The following is a 16,279-nucleotide window of genomic DNA, read 5'->3' on the forward strand; positions in this document are numbered from 1 at the left end:
AACCTCACAACACAGTCTGGAGTCCACTAGGAATATTTCTTACGCCACTCATTCAAATTTCAAGTAATTGACACATGGTAAAACCTTTTGCACAGCACCGGTGTTGCACAGATCAAGAACTCTTTGATCGTGATTTAAAGCTCCCACACTTCCTGATCGTGTTCAAAAGACTGTTCCATGTGCTCAAGTCAGCGTGAGACTACCATGCAGACATAGTTACACTTGATCGCAAGTACTGAGCATTATTTTTGTCTAAAGATGAAGTTACGAAAGAAAAAGTCTGGTGAGATTGGTCGAACCGTGTGACATCCATTGTTGAGTACGATATCCGATAGCTTGAGACAGAAGCTGATCCATTGGGCCATTATACTTAAATAGACTCAATTCGAAACTCAAGGAGACAGGGACAAGTTATGTACACCAAAGATTCCTGTGCTTGGAAAATTACATAGGTCATGCAGATCGTTGAACCCTGACAAAGAGAATTAAGCTCTTCTCCTAACATTCTTCAAGTTGTCAAAGGGTGGTCACAAGGATTAAAAGTTTTAAATGTCACTTCGGAAGCGCAAAAAAACTTTTAAATTCTTACTTGAAAGATGAACAACCAAAGATAGCAAGAAAGACATCCAAGTGATTCAACCTGATTAGAATACATCACGAACCCTTATTCTAGATATGTATGTTTAAATTGGACTACAATCAAAAAACACTTATCACGCGCAACATATCAAGTCAACATAGATGATCTCATAAGCTACATTTAGAAAATTGAAGACCGAAAATATTTTCACAAGATTTCTCTTTCTCCTATGTATGTATAATCTAGTGTGATCATTCAAAAGCCCGATAACTTTTTACTCATCTTTTTCTACTTTGGTGACACCTTCATTATGAATAGGTCCACTTGGTCCTACAAAAAAGGAGTATTTTTTTAAAAACAAATTACGTTCGAAATCATTAACATCTAGTTTTACTAAAAGAACAAAATTAAAAAAAATCAAAAAGTGAACATTAAAACTCAACTCATACCAAATCTCTTAGCAGTTTTTCTTCTAAACTGTGAAACTTTTTCAATCGATTTACTTGTGTTCTTTTTAATAGATTTCCAAAGGTTTTTGAAAAAGTTTACAAATCGATTCCAGTTCTTTTCAATTGAATTTCCTAAAGTCCAATATTTTGATGGTTCGCCATGATGATGTCCATGATGATCATCATCATGATCGTGTTTGTCTTTTGGTGGTAAAGTTGATATTTCTGAACGAATAGGTTGTAAAGTTGAAGAATCATCGTGCTCGTGCTCGTGATCGTGATTGTGGTCATGGCCATCGTGGCTATGGCCATCATGATTATCGTTCGCACTGCTCAAGGTTTCGGAGTTATCGTTGTTTGTGGGACCATGATGATGACCGCAACCGCCGCCCGTGCATTGTCCAGCGCCTTTGACTTGAGCCTGAGGTACAATATCACTTTCTGAGTCATCAGAAACGGTCACTGGATCTTTTTGAACTTGAGAATTAAGGATAGGTTGTACACCTTTATCGTGACTATGATCATGGCTATGATCGTGACTATGGTCATGGCTATGATCCGTATGAGGAGCTTCAATTCCTGGAGTTATCGGAGCCGCTTCAGTCGTAGTAGTAGTAGTAGGGGGAAGATTAGATCGAGCGTTTTTGTTACAATTTTCGCCGTGACAATGGTGACCATGTTCTTCCGTATATTCCGTGAAAGGTTGAGCCTCTAATTGAGGAGGATTAGTATCTTGAACTGAGCTTTCATGATCTATTGGAGTCTTGATTACTACATTAGGTACTGGTTTGGTAGAATGAATCTCATGATCCGAAAGAGATTCAGATCGAATTTCTTGAAGTTGAATATTTGCTTCTTCTTCTTCTTGATGATTTTTTATTTCTTTAGACCCATGTGGAGCAGTAATCGGAGTATCAGTTAAAGATTCTATCATCTTGAGATCTTCAACTTTAGCTTTACTTGGTCCTTGATGACAACATGCACAACCTCCACCAGGAGGAGGAGGCTTCCCACAATCTTCTACAACACCAGTGGCTTGTTTGTTCTCTTGAATGACTCGCTGCTCGACCCCCGTGCCGGAAGCGATGGTATCACTTGATTCTAAGACACGGCCTTCAAGAGGAGCGCATACCGCAATACGAGCAGTAAGTAAGACGAGCGATATAAGAGTAGTTGAAATTAACATTTGGATTTCTATTTTAGCTTGATCAAGTAATAAATTATAAGCAAAGATGATAAAACTGAAAAAGTGAGCGTATGAAGGAATGTGAAATTTATACGGGTATTTTTTTATCCTCTGAGAGTTGGGATGATAAGGAAGACCGACTGCGAAAGCAATGAGTGAATAAAATTGTAAAAGGGAAATTCAAGTCAGAATCAGATGAAATGATTCCGATGATGATACGTACTTCGGAAACCGGTGAGGTTTCTATAAATCTGATGGTGATCCAATGAGATCAAAGCAATCCATATAAAAAAATCTAATCTAACCAAGAAACGATATAGGACAAAGATGATACAAAACCCCAGTGACTGTCTATAGTGTAATACTGTGATAATCGGAATGGATGATTTTGATTGAGTTAAAGTTTTAGTGTAGATAACATTTTAATAGTTCTCAGTTAAACGCGTCTCAGCTCAAACGGAGTATCTTGAGACGATTTATTCCGAGTCCTTAAAGTTATATCAAGCCTCAGGATCGACAATGGATCTGATTTACCTTGCCAGTTATGTACCCTCACGGGCAAAGGTCATCTAGGTCTGCTGAGCGGCGGCCAAAGGATAAAGGTAATTACGAGGTCTCTCTGAAAGAAGAAACTTCGAAGTAACTGAAATGCTTTGTGGATCTCCATACATATTTTTCTATCAAATCTTGAGCCAGTCAAGATATATATTTGAAAAGCTTGATCGAGTTCGCCCGCAAAAACTTGATTTATCTAACTCTGGCCCATAAAGTAGGACAAAGATATCAAGTTTTAGGTCCTTGGACTGCATGACAGACTTACCGCCAAATTGCCAATCCAGCAGCAAGCCTTTGAATGAAAGTCACAGTAAAGTGCCCGGTCCCAAACCTAACAAAGTCCCTCTCGGCGGACAAGTCACAAGGTCCGTTCCACGGATTCCACAAAATCTGGTTGGGCTCGGGCCCCGACCCAGAAACGCGGGTAATAGCCTACCCGCCCCCGAGCCAATACCTAATAAGCCCCCCGCGCCTGAGCCCTACCCCGAAACAATCAAAACCCGGCTCTCAGAAGCCCCCCCGACCGTTGTCCCGGATGCCTAAAGCCCGCGGGAAGCCGGGGGTCCTAGCAGATAAAGTTTTGAGGACTATAGGGGTTCTCAAAGTAGACCTGGTTTGTAAAAACCCGGTTGACCCAGTTGACTTTTTGGCTGTGATCTGTCAAAAAATGTCAACTCAATACACAAGGTTACTGCCAAAAAGCAACCGGGTCAACTGGGTTTTCTTAAAACCGGGCCAACTTTGAGAACCCCTTATGCCCCCCACCAGGACCCCGGTATGCTCCTATAAATACGGTGGCTCTAAAGTGCCACTTGAGTCACATTGGCAAAATTGACCAAATTGACCAAAATGACCCGAAACAAGCCCCAGTGAACAGGTGCCGACCCTAGCCAACCCTGTTTGGCTGAACCATCAGATTCCCCATTGCCTTCTCGCCATTGACTCTCATCGACTTCAGTGGAGTAAAGAAAAAAATAGTTATACTTGTTCAATTGTGATGAGCTCTAAAGTCAAGACAATCATGAAGCCCTATAGGAGTAATAAAAACAGATTCTGAAGGAATACCACGGATAAAAATTGAACGGACTGATTTTTTTTGACAATTTTATTGGAGGGAACCTACTATTTCCCTTCTATTTCTCTTAAAAACAGCTGGTCTTCCTAGAAATTGATGGTACTTCAGCTCTTTCAGCTAACAGACATAGCATACCTTACTTGAAATCACGGATTGAGACACATTTTGCTGGATGTCCGGCGAGAAATTGAACATTCACTGGATTTTTATTGATGTCCGACTTATTTGAACAAGATGTTCAGATCCTTGAAAAATTGTCCTCTTCTTTTCATCTCTCAATCCTTACAAAAGTGATGAATATCAACAAAATAACATGCTGATAAGATCGACTGGGACCTCGATGAGATTGAGGATTGCCACGGGTCTGGACATTGTCCAGGGTTGGCACCTGTTCACCGGGGCTTGTTTTGGGTCATTTTGGTCATTTTGGTCAATTTTGACAATGTGACTCAAGTGGCACTTTAGAGCCGCCATATATAAAGGGTAGTCACACAGAATTGTGACTTTTGACTCCCGCGGAAACCCGCCCCTGCCAAACTGCTAAGTCAGTCCCTGGCTTCATCCATAGCTCAAGGTATGTTTTAATCTTTCCTTGGAGTCCCTCACAACCTTTCTCCGTCTTTGACAACACCAACTTGGCCTTATGCAAACAGAAGGCAGAAACTTAAGAAACTGGCCAAAAACATGAGAGCTCTCTATGATCACATGAAGTGTGATTCCGCGGGAGCTCAAAAGTCACAATCCTGTGTTCTTATAGGAGAATACCGGGATCCTCCCCCACCCCCAAACCCTACGGGCCCCCAATGTATTGAAGTCCTGAAAAGCCTGACCAAACCCACACCCCAAGGGTTTGGGGTTTGGGGAACCCTTGGGGTGTCGGTTCCAGGGCTCAGGCTGAAATCTGATGTTTGAAATCTTAATTATTCTTATGTTCACGTGGTGGGCACAGGTTTTGACTTTGGGCAGGCCCAGGAGATTTTGAACTTTCTGAAGGCATGCCAATAGTAGGGGCGCTGAGGCGTGCATCTGAGGTGTGAAAATCCCCGCAAAAAGCAAAAAGCAAGATAAAAAAAGCTCAACAACATCAAAGATAGCATCTTTTTTATTTCATATCCATCCAATGTAGCCTCAAAGTGTGACATTGAGCCTGGTGGAAGTTTGTTGATGTGTTCACTTCAGCAGACATCAAGAATCCTGTCCATTGCTTTCCAAATCCGCCCCATCTAATGGTAGGTTGGTTCCGCTTGGCTGAGCCTGACTTCAACAAGGAGGACTTGACTGTTGGTATGATGTGGAAGTAGTCTATGGCTGGCAGTGGCTTTCAGATAGGGGATGTGGAGTAAGTTGAGCACTTTGAGATGTGATGTAGAAAAATTATTGATGCTAAACAACACTTTCACCCATAATCACACAGCAACTGAGTGGAATAGACCTAAACCTAACATGGGCACGCCAACCCCAAAATCAAGCTTTTTGTGTCCCTCCCACCACATGAATGTATGTACATGACTTATTAATTTTTTATTTACTATTCTTTATGACTTGAGATACTTGTGTTATGGTAGGCAATGATCTTAATGTTTAGATTTGGTGATTAAAAGGTTTCATCACCCTATTTGCCTTATTTCATTTTTCTTTATCAAACTTAAACATCAATGATTCTCAACAATTTGATGTTGGTAACTTATTCTTAAAGTAATGGAATGGGAATAAATTGTAACTGAAATTTGATACCAAAGAGTTACTAACAGGTCAGAGCTTTCCTTTGTCTTATCATCATGAATTTCAATGATGCCATAGCTGTTTACCATCTTGTTTGATTTATCCATTCAATTCAAGTCATAGAACATCAACCTCTCAACACTTATAAACCTTAGTTTATCATTATTCCTATTACAAGTCTTATGTTTATTGGCCCTTCCTCCCTTTATTTCCCCTGGTTACACCCAAGACGGCTCATTTAGGTTTTTCATTTATGATTCTTTTTGTGTGTGTGGTTTTTAGATATATCTTTAGTTTAGTTCAATCGTATTTTCTATAGTTTCTGGTTGATGTTTGAGTTCTGTGAATGTAATTATTAGAGTTTTCAATCAATATTTTCTCTATTTCTATATCATTGTTCTTAATGTTGTTTATTTTTTGTTATTATTCTTTTTTACATTTGTACTGTGCCCGTTTCCATTTTTTATCCTGTGTGCTTCATTTTTACTGTGCGCGTTCTTCTCAAATCCTATTGTGTCCACCAGCCACCCCGTAGGGTGTTTTCATAATTTTCATGACAAGAATTTGCCTGTGAGGGTTGGGTACTCGAAGGAGTTCTCAATGCTCACTGAAATGATGAGATGGCTCTATAATCTTTGCTACAAAAGCTACAAAAGAAAAGTGCGTTTTGCCCCGTCTCCTTCATGAGCCTTCCCTACCTGAATCCGTAGGGACACAAGTCGAGAACTACTTAATAACCGCAGAGCTCCACATACTCTTCAAACAAACGTCAGTGGAATTTGCATATATGTATATCGGTCTCTTTGGCCATTTTGATATCCGGAGATGAGTCGTATTTAAGATTGTTGATGATAATCGAGACAGGCATCGATCCTGATATTTTTAGCCGATGTATGGGTGTGAAAGACAGAGCTTAACACAGAGCAGAAGCTAGCAGATGTACGTGAACATATGTCTGCTCTAGCTTAACTAAGTCTCCTCCTCAATGTGATTATACATGGTTACTTTTGTGCTGCACACCGCTAGACAACCAAATTATCCTCACTGGCATGCATATGAATTCTGGCACAAAGACCCTTCCTTACCTTTGCTCTACTGGGCTGCATCCAAGTTGACGCTGTACGAAGAAGGGAAATTAATCAGAGGGTCGGTGTCTATCAACTTCATGGACTTCATGTCTACATAGATGACACAGTATATCACTTCTGCCACAAACGAACGTAGAGTCAGGATTACCCTGTCCAGATGCGGACTACCTTCAAAATCCACGGGGAACTGACACTGACCGGCTCAGCTTGGTGTAAGGTTTCCATGTATGTATGTATCAAGACAACAGGATCAAGGGATTGAAGAGGAGAGAAGCTTCGAATGGCTTCGGATTTGGATGTTGAGAATCCCCGAGTCATCAGCCTCACCTGTTTGATTCCCTTCTGTACAGCTTGCCTTCGCGGATAAATCGACATTCAAATTCTCTCTTCCGTTTACTTACATACTTCACTTCCAGTCCTTGCATGCGTCTTGAGTCACTCATTGAGCCTTTCATCTGATTTTTTCAACCTACTGTACACTATATATCCCACTGAACATCATACGTCGATCATTTCATTATTTCGTCCAAGCTCGTGGTTCAAGTCAAGCCTTAAAGAAGCCTATTTCTTTGAAAGCTTTGAATTCCGCTGGTCTTGATACCCAGACTTCAAGCCCATCTAAACTACCCAAGGAGCGACCCGGACCGTCATCACAAACCTTCATTCAAGCGCACACCATAAGCGCATACTAAACGCGTAGACAACGCGCAGATAAACGCTACTCGGCAACTACCTCATCAGTTTTCGTCAAAGGCCTCTTTTCAAATCCAAGCTCAGTATAAGACTACGTCTACATCAGAAGACTGGTTTGGACATTCATCAATCATCGAATCACCTCACCAGCATAGTCATGCAGTCATTGATGATCTTTCTTACGTTTTTCGGTCTGGTATTACAATGCTCAGCCAGTACCCTACCGAGCACAGTGACTCCTTATGCCTTGAAGTCCGGTCCACTTGACACAGATTGGACCACAAAAGTAGGAACAAATCCCTGGCCTGAATATCCACGACCTCAACTTCAAAGATCAAATTGGTTAAACTTGAATGGATTATGGGAATTTAAATCAGCAAACAGTACATTAGATTTAGATTCACCACCTTTCGGTGGAGTAGGATTTGATAAAGAGATTTTAGTACCATTTTGTGTTGAAAGTGCTTTAAGTGGGATCATGGAAGCTCATGATCATTTTTGGTATCGAAAAACGTTCAAAGTTCCTTCCACTTGGAAAGGAAAGGTATTACTCAATTTCGGAGCTGTAGATTACGAAGGTACGTGACCAACCCACTACTTTGCTTAACTCGAAATTCGTTCACTACGTAAATTCTGATAAGTATCACATTTCGCTTATTTTCATCTCAGCTACTGTCTTTTTGAACAAGCAAAAAATCGGATTTCATCGTGGTGGTTATTTCAAGTTTTCAATCGACTTGAGCAAATATTTACATCCTACAGGAGAAGAAAATGAATTATTAGTATTCATCTATGATCCAACTGACAGTTCAGGAAGTGTTATTCCAGGTGAATTGATATTTTGAAAAAGAAATCATCTGTGATCCTAACTAACGAAAAACTTTCTTTCAAGTCGGCAAACAGACTCAAAAACCTAGTCATGTCTTTTATACCTCTACCTCAGGTATTTGGCAAACCGTTTTTTTGGAACCAGTGCCAGAGACTTATATCACCAAACTTGACGTCAACGCCGACATGCACGGACACGGTGCGCATACATCCTTTAAATACTCTTTACCTTTTACCTCATAGCTGATTATCTCAATCCCAAACTCTCAGTCAACATCACCGTCAAAACTTCAGATCCCACCTCTCGTACTCCCATAAAAGTGACACTCCATCAACAAACCAATTCAATAAACTCCAACTCATCTATATCTTCTCCAACTTTAATGACCATCAATGGAACTTCAAACACAAAGTTTCAATTCCAAGTTTCTTCTCCAAAACTTTGGTCTCCTTCAACCCCAAACTTATATTATTTTACGGTAGAAATGGGTGATGATTTAGTCACCAGTTATCTTGGTTTTAGAAGTATTGAAAAACGTACAGATCCGAATGGAATTGTTAGACCTTATTTAAATGGAGAATTTCTTTTTCAATTAGGTCCACTTGATCAAGGTTTTTGGCCTGATGGTACGTCATGTTTTTGCGCTTCACTTTTTTCGAGTTTTTTCCATTACCATCTTTCTATCAAACTTATTCTTTATATTTCTTTCTTAGGGATTTATACTGCTCCTACTGTGGAAGCTATGGAGTATGATATTAAATTAGTCAAAAGTCTTGGATTTAATTTGATTCGAAAACATGTTAAGGTAGAACCTGATCTATATTATCATGCATGTGATAGAATTGGCCTTTTAGTTTGGCAAGTGAGTTTTATAAAGTCTCAATTTACTTATATCTGATCTCTCTTCTAAGATGATTTTAAGATCACTAAAAAACATGTTCAATAAACAGGATATGCCCTCTTTGAATCTATTTCCTTCACCTTCAGTAGAACAAAGCGCCGAATTTGAGAGACAATTGTATGACATGGTATCTGCTTTAATCAGTGTTCCTTCTATAATCACTTGGGTTATCTTCAAGTTTGTCAATTCCTTCATATTTTACTTGAAAATGCTCGTCGATAGGATTTATTAATCCAACTCTACTAATCATTCTTAGTGAAGGATGGGGTCAACCCTCAGATGGACCAGAAGTTCGACTTACTGAGCAAATCAGACTGCTTGACTCTGATCGTCTAGTCATGTCTGTTACCGGATATTATGGTAAGTTCTCATTCCAATTCGCTTATTCCCTTAAACACAACTGACTCGACCAACCTCAAAAAACATTTGAACCTAAACAGATCACGGAGCAGGTGATTACTCAGATAACCATCATTATGGTACATAACCTCTCCTTGACCTCTCACTCACTCACCAAAAAGAAATCCGCAAAAAAGAAACTAAAGTTGATTAAGTCGATTTATCTTTTCATTCAATTTCATAGCCAGTCCACAATGTGGTACACCATTCTATTCTACCCCAGATAAACCATATGACCCAAAACGAATCGGTTCACAAGGAGAATTTGGTGGAATAGGTCATATCCCACCATCAAAGAACACATGGAATGTACAAGACGCCATCAATACAATGAACCAAACTTATGAAATCACTTCAAATGTTACAACTTGGAATTATAGAGCTTTAGAAGTAGTTGGAGAATTGAAAAGTCAACTGGATCTTTATAGTTGCAGTGCTGGAGTCTATACTGTTAGTCACTTTTTTGATCACAGTATCACTTTTATTACCTGGAGTACCGTGATTAATATTCTTTTTGATTTCTGATAGCAAACTACTGATGTTGAAGGAGAAATTAACGGATTCGTAACCGTAAGTCTTTCGAGCTCCAAATACATTAATGACCTTCTTCCATTCCATTTCCACTAACCCTACATTCAACCCTTGATTTCATCTAGTACGACAGAAGACTAGTCAGAGCAGATCCCAAACAATGGAACGCAATCACCAACTCATTCTACGAAACTGCTAAAGCTAAAGCTACAAAGACTTCAAAGACTTCAAAAACGAGTCCTTGAGTCAAACTTTTAGTCTCAATCGGTTTCTTACACAATACCCACTTTTGATTCACTATGTTTAAGTGTTTCAAGGACTCAGAATTTTGTAATTACAAACAAACTTTTACTCTTGCTATCAATACTTGTGTTCAGTTCGGAAAAAGATAGAAACAGTTTGTCAAATTTGACACGTGATCAATATCCTTTGGTATCTATTTTTCAAAGCACATTTAGCCTATCTTCTGGTAATGTGAATTGTACCAGTGTAAGTGAGCAACCAGGTCATTGAGGGCTTTTTCCAAACACATTCCATATGATAAAAAAGGTGATCCGCTTGACCATATCCCTCAGTGGTATATTTGATATTTCAAGAGTGACAAGTTTCAAACTAGGGCTTACTGATTCCTTGTTTACAAGAAACTCATGATTTATAGTCTGTTTTCATCTATAAGATTTGCAATGGCCAAATCATAAGTTTTGGAGAAACAAATCAAAATTATCGTTAGAACGCTTTTGTATGGGTATGATTGAAAATGTAAAAAAAAACTTTTTGAAGCGACTATGTCGAACTTCAAAATCGGATATGTAGCTCTACATAGGATGATTAAAATTTGAAAAAAAGTGCGAGATTCAGGGAGTGAGAATAAGTACAAGAAGTGATACTTCTCATTCATACAACAGACATCTTTTATTTCTTTTGATAGTCTTTCTTCATGACTTAAAAACCTATAGTATGATTAAAGAGAGAGGGTCAGACAAGGAAGATTACTGGTGCCACATGGAAAAAGCACAAGCTTTCAAGTACGAAATGTTCAACTCACAGCACTCGCAATCAAATGGACATGCCTCAGTATCTAATAAGATCATGATTGAAATCGAGATCGAAAGGTTGGTCAGAGAAGCTTTAAGCTTGGTTCAAGAATTAATGAATAAAAGAAAACAAAACTTACCACCACCAAGACCGATGTTCAATTCTTCAACTGAGTAAATCGGTAATCCATCATCCGTCCTAGCTCCTACAAATTCCAAATCAATGCAAACCAATCCAAATCTTATAAAAATTCATTTTTCGACTAAAAATCTTTGTTTAGTAAATTACAGATTAATGAGTTATGACTAACGTGTACCACGTGAATCACGAAATGCCAATTCTTCTTCATCAAGTAAAACTTTCTTTGAACTTGAACTTGATCCTGATATTTTAGAATCGATTGCACCAACTTGATTTGAATTTTTAAGTATCTTAATCGAAGGATCCATAATCTCTTCTACTCTTTCTAAATCTTCATCTTCTTTCTCTTCTTCTTTGGATTCTGATTCTGTTTTTGATTTGTTCTTTTTCTTTTTCTTCTTCTTTTTCTTATCTTCTGTTCCTAGTTTGACCGTCTCCTGGACTTTGGAATCATCATTTTTCCTTTTCTTCGATTTCTCTTCTGGTTGATTTTTGGAAGCTTTATTTGCAAAAATTGCGTCAATTTCAGAAAGAATTGCATGACTTGGCATTTTTTCTTTTAGTTTCCTTTTGATATATCGATGATACGATGGTGAATAAAAGGTTCGTCTTTGGTTTTAATTCTCTTTCGCTTGTTTTATCGACTTGGTGGTGCCATGATGGTTATTTTCAAAAAATCTGGACGTTTTCTTTTTCCATTAGATTTTGTGGAACTGGATGTGATCCCATTACCCGACCCGGTCAGTAGCCCGAGCAACGTCCGGCTGGTACCGCAGTGATTACATTACAGAGAAATCCCAAGACTTCATGTGATCACATCATCAGAATGAACGATGACGAAATGGTGAAACCAAAGTTCCATGATCGATCATCAACCGAATCCGAGGGTTTTAGAATTTTACTGTGAAAACTAAAAAAACAAAGGTAAACAGGAATGTTGAATTTAGCCAAGATTTACAAATCAGCTTGAGTGTGACTCAAACCAGTTTGTCACTTTACTTCTGAAGACTGATGGTTTTGTTTCTTCAAATCTGATGTTCAACCAAAAGAATCGTCTGATCTCATTCTTTCATCATTCAATCTTCTTTCTCAATTGTGGCTTGAGACCCGTCTCAGTACTCAATAAGAATTCACCATTCATCAAATCGAAGAAGATTGAAACTCTCATCACCACCAATTCTCTTAATCCTCATCAGAAGAACTTCGATCGGTTATCTTCTTCTATACATTCATCATCTGAGAAACCAATCTTACGTGCCGAGCTTCGGCTTCAATCATCCCGAAGTAAAAGTTTCATTCATACTTCAATTCCTTTAAAATCACCAATTCTTTCTAGTACGAGAGATCGATCCCATCATCCAACACTTTCTTGTCCAACTTCTTCACTTTTATCTTCATTCCATTCTACTAGATTCTCTACTTCTATCAATCATTGTAAAAATAATCGAAATCAAATGGATCAAACTGATTTACCAAAAACAGAAGAAGAATGGAAACTAAAACTTGATCCTGAACAGTTTAGGATTCTTAGGTTGGTGTTCCTTCTCTCCACCAAACATTCTATATACATTCATGTTTAAGTTTGTTGTGATTTTCTTCTTTTTAAAGACTCAAAGGTACAGAGATGGCTGGCAGTGGAACTTATGATCAACATATGCCTACTAAAGGCATATATGAATGCGTTGGTTGTTCAGCTCCTCTATGTAAGCTTTCTTTATTTCAAAGAATGGAACTGTGGAAATTCAAGACTTGGAATTCAACTTTTCTGTTCTTTTTTGGGTTTTGCTGTTTACCTTACAGATCGATTTGATCATAAGGTTAGTAATCTGTAACCTTGTTGCAATGATCTGACAACTCCCAATTACTAAACTCTGGAATCTATTCCGCATGTATCTCGTCGATAGTTTAAGAGTGGATGCGGTTGGCCAGGTAAGCTCTTCATCCAAAACCCATATCCGAAACCTCATCAAATCAACCCACTTAACTTTCTCCAATGCAGCTTTCTTTGATGCTTTTCCTGGAGCAGTCAATCGTCAAGAAGACGTAAGTTTGTTTCTATGTTCTCTTCATTTCACTTTTTGATTCCTTTTTTCTCTTTGGATCTGATATTGATTTAAGACGGGTTTTTTAAAGCGAATGTTTGGGATGGTAAGAACTGAGATCACTTGTGCAAGATGTGGTGGTCATCTTGGACATGTCTTTAAGGGTGAAAGGTACCCTACTCCTACAGATGAACGTCGTAAGTCTGATAAGTTTCGCTTCAATAATACTTTTGAGTCGAGTGGAATGAGTTGCTTTAAGAGTTTGATGAAAACTACTGTGATATATATCTGTTTGTCTATGTTTCTATCGGATTTTAAGATTGCGTCAACTCGGTAAGTCATCATGTCTTGGATTGTGCTTTTATAAATACAAGCCATTGAGTAATGAGTCTGTTTGCTTTTACACCAATAGGTCAGTATAAAGTTCAATGATCAAGTGTCTGCAGAAGAGATCAGTAAAGATAAGAAACCTTAATCCCAGTAAGTCATCCTTCCATCTTCAAATCCATCACTTTCTTCACCTTCAAGATGTTTTTGATCATTGAAATCATAATTATATTAACTGATTGGTGGAATTTTGGATTCTTAAAACAGATCTTCTAAAAACTGTATAATTTATTTATACATACATGTACAAGTTTTATTGTGTCCTGTTATCCTTGATATTAAGGACCAGGTGATGATTTCGTGCCTCATCACTACTTTTCATATCTTAGAGTGATTTTGGAGTTTGGCATCAGCATCAAGGTTCATCTCCAGTACGAGTGACATGCCAGAGGATGTCACTTGGCTACCTTGGTAAACCCATGTGGGCATCCAGATGTTCCATTCTGGACACTTGCCCTCCAAGCACGTCCATGCAGCACATGCATCTTCCGGTCGGATTCTCAACCCCTTTGTCTTACCGTTCTTGGTCACTGGACCTCCCCTCTTCGCCAACATGGATGCCAACTCCTTACTCTTCCATCCTAACGGTTTACCCATCTCTCGATCTCCAGCGTTAGGGAACTTGATGCTTATGTTTGCGTGGTGGCATCTATATCAAATGGAAGAACTTCGCGACATCTTGCAGTACTTGAACGACTTCCATCGACTAGGTGGTGATCCTCTACCTGACTTGTTGTCTAGACGTGTTAACGTCGAGTTTTGGCACCCACATATCAGTAAACTCACCACGAGGTTCTATCCGGACGAAATTTTGGCCATTCATCACTGGGGTGACTTTCCGGCTCAACTTGTATTATCAAACGGAGCGATTGAAACGGGTACGACCGCGCTTGCCATTTACATGGCAAGGTTGGCTACGCCATCTTGATATTTTGACCTCTCACAAATCTTCGGCCGCGAGACATCAACCATTGGCCGTATATGTCGCTCCGTTCAAGCTTGGATCTTTGAAAACTGGGGTCCACTGTTGCAATGGAACGCCCAGCAATATCCACCAGCTGTACTGGAAGGCTTTGCAGACAGTTTGGTCGACACAAGGGATTGCCCATTGGACAACTGTGTCGGTTTCCTAGATGGTCAGTGAGGATAACTTCAGTGTTCATTTGTTCAACTTCGGCTGATCTCCTTTCTCACCAAGGCACCGTATGGCGCATTGCACGACCGAAGTACAACCAACGCCCATTTTATAATGGGCACAAGCGCGTGCACAGCCTGAAATTCCAGGCTGTAGTTACACCTGAGTGAGCGAGATCCATTACCAATCTACTTCGCTTATGTTCCAAAGCTAATGTCGGCTTTGTCTTTCGATGATTAGTGGAATTACGGCTGACTTGACCGAGGCGTATATCGGGTCCCGGCATGACACGGCAATCTTGAGGTTGTCCGGGCTCAGCGAGGTTTTGGAAGAGGATGCCAAAGGTTTTGGTGGGCGTCAGATGATCCTTTACGGTGATCAAGGCTATCAGAACTCGGCTGTTCTGCTTACACCTTATGCTGGACTGCATCTTGGGCCGGATCAAGCTCGATTCAATCGTGTCATGGCGAGCGTGCGTGTGGCAGTCGAACGTGAGTTCGGCCGTCTCAGGAATATCTTTCGTATGTCGCAGTACAAAGGTGTGTGGCGGGTTGCTGTGCTACTGATATGTGTATGTCTAGATACTAAGGGGTGGTGGTGTTCGTTATGTAGACAACCTCAGGTTCTACGTCAATGACTTGAACCAATTCTACCACTGTGCGGTGATATTGAAAAACCTCCTCATCTGTTGTGGACGTGGGCCGCTCGGTGGGGTTGCACCGCCACCTACGTTACAAGCCTATTTAGCCAGCCGTCACTTCCGTGACGAACGTCGACCAAGGAACCGGCCAATGGCTCTTGATGACGAGGATGAGGAGTAGGTGCACGTTACCGAGTTTAGATGGTCACGGCAGTAGAGGTATTTGAGGCCCACTGCAGTTTTTCTTTGATCTCTTGATTTGGTTTGAGGAGAGTTGGCGAGGGTTGGTGTTTCTCATAACTCTTTGTATGTTGTTATTCAGTCATATGTTTGTACAACAATACATATGAATATATAAATATTTATCGTGAAATTGAAGATGTGAAAGAACTTCGCAAAGTTCATGCTCAAGGCTCCGAAGGGTTGATGCCCCTTCAGCAAGTGAGATACCCATTCGTTTGGGTAATGGCATGGCACCTGCTATGCCATATCCCACCCGTGCATAGTCTGGTATCCATCGTCGATGGATTCCGAGTCTATTAGTTCCTATTCGACTTTAGGAACTAATAGACTGAGGGCGCTTGGTTCACATGAGGGGTGGCAGATGGATGCAATCCTTGGTGATTATAACATCACAACACGGATTTATTAAGACCACAAAGTACAAGCAAAAGTACAAGAAAGAAAGTACAAGACAAAGCACCAGATGATGATAAGAAATCGAGTGGATGTACTCTAACTACAAAGACTCTTTCCGCGAAAGGAGTCGCTGGGTCATGAGACATCTTTGGTTTGTGTGTCGAGAACATTCAGGCCTTTCGGATTGAAATCAAAGGCAGAGGGTAACTGAAGTCAGCGTCCGCCGAGCTCGATCATAAAGAAACCAATCGT

General features: G+C 39.9%; 4 protein-coding genes across 4 annotated transcripts; 2 read left to right on the forward strand and 2 right to left on the reverse strand.

The window, feature by feature from the left end:
* Positions 1 to 854: 854 nt before the first annotated feature.
* On the reverse strand, positions 855 to 2,215 carry MELLADRAFT_89494 (uncharacterized protein; the record flags this gene model as incomplete). Its single annotated transcript, XM_007412392.1, has 2 exons — positions 855 to 973; positions 1,024 to 2,215. The coding sequence occupies 2 exons, from the start codon at positions 2,213 to 2,215 to the stop codon at positions 855 to 857; spliced, it is 1,311 nt and encodes a 436-aa protein (XP_007412454.1).
* A 5,302-nt stretch (positions 2,216 to 7,517) lies between these two features.
* MELLADRAFT_37509 (family 2 glycoside hydrolase) lies at positions 7,518 to 10,253 on the forward strand (the record flags this gene model as incomplete). The annotated part of the gene is made up of 11 exons (XM_007412335.1): positions 7,518 to 7,926; positions 8,018 to 8,176; positions 8,241 to 8,375; positions 8,447 to 8,803; positions 8,891 to 9,039; positions 9,128 to 9,255; positions 9,335 to 9,438; positions 9,519 to 9,557; positions 9,662 to 9,927; positions 10,006 to 10,047; positions 10,134 to 10,253. The coding sequence occupies 11 exons, from the start codon at positions 7,518 to 7,520 to the stop codon at positions 10,251 to 10,253; spliced, it is 1,908 nt and encodes a 635-aa protein (XP_007412397.1).
* Positions 10,254 to 10,950: 697 nt separating this feature from the next.
* MELLADRAFT_64994 (uncharacterized protein) lies at positions 10,951 to 11,735 on the reverse strand (the record flags this gene model as incomplete). Its single annotated transcript, XM_007412391.1, has 4 exons — positions 10,951 to 10,958; positions 11,054 to 11,134; positions 11,183 to 11,248; positions 11,354 to 11,735. 4 exons carry the CDS (start codon positions 11,733 to 11,735, stop codon positions 10,951 to 10,953), a joined length of 537 nt encoding a protein of 178 aa, XP_007412453.1.
* Positions 11,736 to 12,638: 903 nt separating this feature from the next.
* Positions 12,639 to 13,701, forward strand: MELLADRAFT_108582 (uncharacterized protein; the record flags this gene model as incomplete). The annotated part of the gene is made up of 8 exons (XM_007412336.1): positions 12,639 to 12,715; positions 12,793 to 12,887; positions 12,985 to 13,001; positions 13,089 to 13,113; positions 13,184 to 13,227; positions 13,318 to 13,423; positions 13,546 to 13,559; positions 13,639 to 13,701. The coding sequence occupies 8 exons, from the start codon at positions 12,639 to 12,641 to the stop codon at positions 13,699 to 13,701; spliced, it is 441 nt and encodes a 146-aa protein (XP_007412398.1).
* Positions 13,702 to 16,279: the final 2,578 nt, after the last annotated feature.

The sequence above is a fragment of the Melampsora larici-populina genome (assembly GCF_000204055.1).
Source record: "Melampsora larici-populina 98AG31 unplaced genomic scaffold MELLAscaffold_30, whole genome shotgun sequence".
Taxonomy (NCBI): Eukaryota; Fungi; Basidiomycota; class Pucciniomycetes; order Pucciniales; family Melampsoraceae; genus Melampsora; species Melampsora laricis-populina.